Source organism: Mandrillus leucophaeus, unplaced genomic scaffold, assembly GCF_000951045.1.
Source record: "Mandrillus leucophaeus isolate KB7577 unplaced genomic scaffold, Mleu.le_1.0 Scaffold296, whole genome shotgun sequence".
NCBI classification, from domain to species: domain Eukaryota; kingdom Metazoa; phylum Chordata; class Mammalia; order Primates; family Cercopithecidae; genus Mandrillus; species Mandrillus leucophaeus.
Genome location: NW_012103098.1, coordinates 1,890,127 through 1,895,588, shown reverse-complemented (window position 1 = coordinate 1,895,588; position 5,462 = coordinate 1,890,127). Strand labels below are relative to the sequence as shown.

General features: G+C 55.6%; 1 protein-coding gene across 1 annotated transcript in view; it reads right to left on the bottom strand.

The window, feature by feature from the left end:
* Positions 1–4,851, bottom strand: part of TKT (transketolase) — an 18,876-nt gene extending 14,025 nt beyond the window's left edge. Inside the window, exons 1-3 of the mRNA XM_011986188.1 lie at positions 4,705–4,851; positions 3,711–3,824; positions 2,849–2,946 (exon numbers count right to left, since the gene is read on the bottom strand). Of these exons, the coding sequence (XP_011841578.1) occupies positions 2,849–2,946; positions 3,711–3,824; positions 4,705–4,851 (359 nt within the window). The remainder of the gene's footprint in view (positions 1–2,848; positions 2,947–3,710; positions 3,825–4,704) is intronic.
* Between the last annotated feature and the right edge of the window lie 611 nt (positions 4,852–5,462).

The window sequence follows — 5,462 nt, the reverse complement described above, 5'->3', positions numbered from 1 at the left end:
ACCAGCTCTCCACTGTTAATGTCATGAGAAAATGCTCATGATAGAAGGCTTGGTTTAAAGTGCAATACTAGGTTTTATATTACACACACACACACTGGGATTACAGATATGTAAGCTTTTTTCATGATAACATGGACAAAATACATCATTAGATTTAAATTGGGGGTGGGAGGCAGTGTGTTAAGAATAAGGAAAAATCTGGTCGGGCGCAGTGGCTCACGCCTGTAATCCCAGTACTTTGGGAGGCTGAGGCGAGCGGATCACAAGGTCAGGAGATTGAGACCATCCTGGCTAACATGGTGAAAGCCTATCTCTACTAAAAATACAAAAAATTGCTGGGCGTGGTGGCACGCACCTGTAGTCCCAGCTACTCGGGAGGCTGAGGCAGGAGGAGAATCGCTTGAACCCAGGACGCAGAGGTTGCAGTGGGCCGAGATTGCGCCACTGCACTCCAGCCTGTATGACAGAGCGAGACTCCATCTCCATCCATTTATAAAAATAAAAAAATAAGGAAAACGTTCATTTCTTAATACCATTCTGTACTTTTTAAACAGGAGGGCAGGGCAGAGGCCAATTTGCTCTATCAAGACACAATCTGGGTGCCTGGCCTAACATGATAATCCCTGGATGCCCTGGCCCCTTCCCCCAGGTACAGTCAGGGGCCTAGGCTCTAGCCAACCCTGGCCCCAAGCCACCCTGGCTTCTGGGAACCCAGCTAAACTCCTTCTCCCTACACTGACTTGTTCCATTATGTTAGGGTCAGGAAATGCCCCTTCACAGGGAATTATTTCCAGCAACTGTAGGGAATAATTAACTCACATCTCTGGTTCTCTGCCAAATAAAATGCTCTTAAACATGCATCCCATTCTGTGTGTGTCTCTCTCTCTTTACTTCACGGTGAATCATTTCTGGGTGTAGCCAAGCCTGCCCCAAGGCTCAGCCAGGGACTAAAAGAAAACTGTGGTCAGGTGACACTGGCCTGAGGGGGTCTGGAAGGGACTGTGAGGCCTCCTTGGAGAGCCAGTCCTGGGGAAAGGCCTGCACACAGAAGGTGCTCCCTGCAGCCTCCTGTCCTTCAAGGACCCACAGTCATCCCAAACCCTACTTGTCTGCCAGCTCCACAACAGCCCCGGCATGGCGCCTCTGCTGCAGGGGTGGAGGACGGGGCAGTAGAGATGCCACCAGCTGCAGAGCTGGGCCCTTCTCCCACCCGGTGGGCTGGCCCCACTGGCCTTCCTCCTCCAGGAGGCTTCCCGCCCACAGGACTCCGCCAGCTCCTGTGGTGCCCTCAGCCTCTCCGAGAGCAGCCTGGGAATGCTGAATACTGACTCTGGGTACCTCCACCACTGACTGAATGGCCTAGGCCAGCATCTTGCCTCAGCTTCCTCACCTGTAAGACGGGTCACGGTTCTCAAACCACTACCCAACTCATAGGGGGTTTTTAAAGGTGGAACCCAATACAGCACATGAGCACTAAGCAAAGGGCCTAGGCCCCAAAGGGCAAAGGAACCCTTCTGATGAGTGACTGACATGGTTAGGCTCTGGGTCCCCACCCAAATCTTGTAGCTTCCCACGGGTTGTGGGAGGGGTCCAGTGGGAGATAACTGAATCATGGGGACAGGTCTTTCCCATGCTGTTCTTGTGATGGTGAATAAGTCTCATGAGATCTGATGGTTTTAAAAATGGGAGTTTCCCTGCACAAGCTCTCTCTTTGCCTGCTGCTATCCACTTAAGATGTGGTTTGCTCCTCCTTGCCTTCCACCATGATTGTGAGGCCTCCCTAGCCATGTGAAACTTAACTCCATCAAACCTCCTTTTCTTCCCTGACTCGGGTATGTCTTTATCAGCAGCATGAAAACAGACTAATACAATTATTATTCTTTAAAAAAAAAAAAAAAAATTTTTTTTTTTTTTTTTTAAAGAGGCAGAGTCTCGCTCTGTAGCCTAGGCTGGGATGCAGTGGCTCAATCATGGATAGCTATAATCTTGAAGCCCTAGGCTCAAGTGATCCTCCCACCTCAGCCTCCCATGTAGCCGGGACTACAGGTGTGCACCACCATGCCTGGCTAAGTTTTGCATTTTTTGTAGAGAGTCTTGCTCTGTTGCCCAGGCTGGTCTTGAATTCCTGGCCTCAAGCAATCCTTCCCTCAGCCGGACCTTATTCTTAACAGTTTACAACCTCATCCCCCCAGGCCATATCTGACCATCACAGACTAACTTATGGCTAGAACCTTCCTTGGGGGCCACAGGTGGCTGCTCCTACCGTCACCTGGTGGGCACTGGAGCAGCACACCTTTCTGGTCAGGCTTACCACCCTCCCTCTGGAGGCCCAATCTCTCAAATGTTTGTTTCTTCCCTGCTGACAGGAGGTGGCTTACAGGTATCCCAGAACCCCCCAGAACATACAACTCTCCCCTTTACCAAGATAAAGGCAAGCGGCTCAGGCCTGGGCTCCTGGTGCCTAGTGAGACAGGCGCCTGGGGGTAGGTCTTTCTGAGACTTCTGGGGTCTGGGCACAGGGCTGGGGGCAAAACAGGAAGTCCTCAGCCTAAGCACTCTGGCTGAAGAGCACATGATTGGGAGCATGCACGCTGTGCAAACCCAGCCCTGCCAGTCACTGCTGACCCAGGGCACGTCCCTTAACTCCTGAGTGTTTCCTCATTTGTAAAGGGGGCCGGTCATGGCACCAGCCATAGCAGATGTTTAAAGAGCAAAAGAGGCCACGCGTATGTATTACTCTGCCCTAGCCAGGAAAGAGGAAGAGTCTGGGGGCGGCAGTGAAGGGTGGGTCACCCAAGGACCACTCCCCAAAACTACCCAGGGTGGGGGTGGGGAGCAGGCGTGTTACCTGGCCTTGTCGAAGTATTTGCCGGTGTAGGCCATCCCACAAGCGGCCCCAAGGCCCTGGCCCAGGGAGCCAGTGGCCACATCGGTGAAAGCTTGTTTCTGTCATAACAGAAGGCCACAGTTAATCTGAGAGGAGAAGGGATCCTGGTCTCACCCGCCCCTGGAGCCACACTCCCACCCAGCCCAGCGAGCCCCTCCCCTGCAGGTCACGCCCCAGGGCAGCCTCTACCCAGCATGTGACTTCTTCTGCTAATGAACTAATTATAGTTGTAGATTCAAATCCCAGCCCTGCCTTAGGCCTCAGGCCGGGGGCTGAACCTCTGTGAGCCTCAGTTCCCACATCATCCACTTCACAAAGGGCTGGGAGAGGGAATCATGAAAAAATTGACATAGAACATGTGGCCCTTGTGGGGACCCAGACCACATGACAGTTTTTGTGGTAATCCATGAAGTCTTAACATTTGCAGGGATGCCAGTTGGCACCCCAAGGAACAAACCGGGTTCCCTCCCCAGAGCGTCACCAGCATCCTAGAGCCACCCCCTTAGAAGAGAGCCCCTTTTCTTCCCAAGCTGTAGCTACCCAGCCAAGGAGGCCCAGCACAGAAGGAAGCTTGGGGACAGGCCCTCCCTGAAGTCATCCCAGGGCACCCTGGCTGAGGCCTCAGAAGGCCTTCCCCTTTGGCACCAGCTTGGGGTGAATACGTGCCCCCAAAACACCTGCTTCGTTCCTTCCTCGTCTCAGCGCCCTCCTCCGCCTTTCAATACCTTTGGCTTCTCAGTGGGCACCCCCTGCCCTGGTCCCGCATGTCTGGGAAACAGGAAGCGGAGGCAGAGGCATGAGAGGCTCTGGCAGGAGCACTTACGGGGACCGGGTGCCCATCCAAGTCGGAGCTGATCTTCCTCAGGTTGAGCAGCTCCGCCTCGGGCAGGAAGCCAGCTTCAGCCCAGACCGCGTACAGGATGGGAGCTGCATGGCCCTGCCGGGAGATGGACATGGGGTGAGGTCAGGTGGGGAGCGGTTCTACTTGGGGCTGTGCGTACTGCACACTGACCCCTGGGGCCTGGCTGAGTCGGCCAACTGCAGCATCCATTTCAGGGGAGGAAGCAAGTGAAGGCCACTTCTCCCCTTTCAGCCCTCTTCAGCCTCTTGGTTTTCAGCCCAAAGTTCCCACTGCCAAGGCTGGGCAGGCACTAAGACAGGTGCAGGGGGCACAGCTGTGAGGCTGGACAAAGCCAAAACCCCAGCAGGCAGCCGGCTGCCCTAATCCCTGGTTTCTGGCATGGGAACAACTTGGACAGTCTTCTAAGCTCTAAAGCCTGCCCTGAGAGACCAGACGCCACAGAGGCAGGCCTGAGCGCAGGTGGATTTCAGGGGTCTGTGGCTGTGATTCCACCCAGAAGGGGCGGGTCAGGGGGGTCCCTATCCAAAACCCTGCTACAGCATACCACTACCCCTGAGGGGGGCAAGCCGTGGCCTCGGGAGCGCTGGCACAACACAGAAAGAGCAGGCAGGGAGTCACAACCCAGACCAAGATGCCAGTCCTGCCTGTCAACACCCAGACTGGGCAGAACACACAACAGACGTTCCCGTAGTCCCCTACTCCATTTATTTGGGTTAAAGCATTGTTCATGTACCTGGGCTCCATGGCAGAGCAACCCATCAATTCAGTCCTGTATTCCTTAGCCAGCTGGGTCAGCAGAGCAGGACACTGATGGAGGGGCCAGGACGAGCAGGGAGAAGGCACCTGGGAGAGGTGGGCCCAGCCAGACCTCCTCAGAGACCACTCACCATTCCAGAGCCCGTGTGACCCTAGTCCCAGGCAAGGTGTGGCTGGCGGTAGGCAGCTGGGCTCTTACCTTGGAGAGCACAAAGCGGTCATTGTGTGGGTTCCGGGGGTCCTGGGACTTGTAGCGCATGGTGTGGAAAAAGAGGACAGCCATGATCTCTGCGGCGCTGCAGCATGACGTGGGGTGGCTGTGGCCCAGGAGAGAAGACAGACACATGCATCACGGCCCTGCACTCCTGAGCTATCGTGCTCAGCTGTGTAGGGACCCGGGGGGTGCATGTCCCGAGGAGTCACACAGGCCTGGCTTATCAGACAGCCATGCGCTCTTGTTCCCTGGGAGGGTGACACAGGGTCTCAAGAAAGCCACTGCTGGCAGCTTGGGGCCTGGGCCAGCTGGTGGGGGTGCTGGGGACTGTTGCACCTTCCCAGGGGCACCAGATCCTCAGAATCATGGCAACTGAAAATATCTGGGGTTGGACTTGAGTAAGAAGGAAGGAGGGGCCCAGGAGAGATCCAGCACAGAAGACGCAGCCCAAGACTAGCACCGCGGCGGCGGGCAGCTGCTGTCGGGTAGGGCCTAGCTCCCGCCTGGTGGTCCCCAGGAGTCTAATGACTCAGCAGCTGAGGGGCGCCGGCACTCCTACAACTGACCCCACATCCCGACGGGACTGCCCAGACCCTGCCCACTTGTGAAGGGCACCCTGCCCTCTCAGCACCCAGGGGTCTCTGAGCGCATGGAGCAGGGAGGAAGGGACTGAGGCTCATGGAGTTACCACAGACCTCCCAGCAGTCTCCACACACCAGGTGTGGTAGCCTGAAAAATTGGGC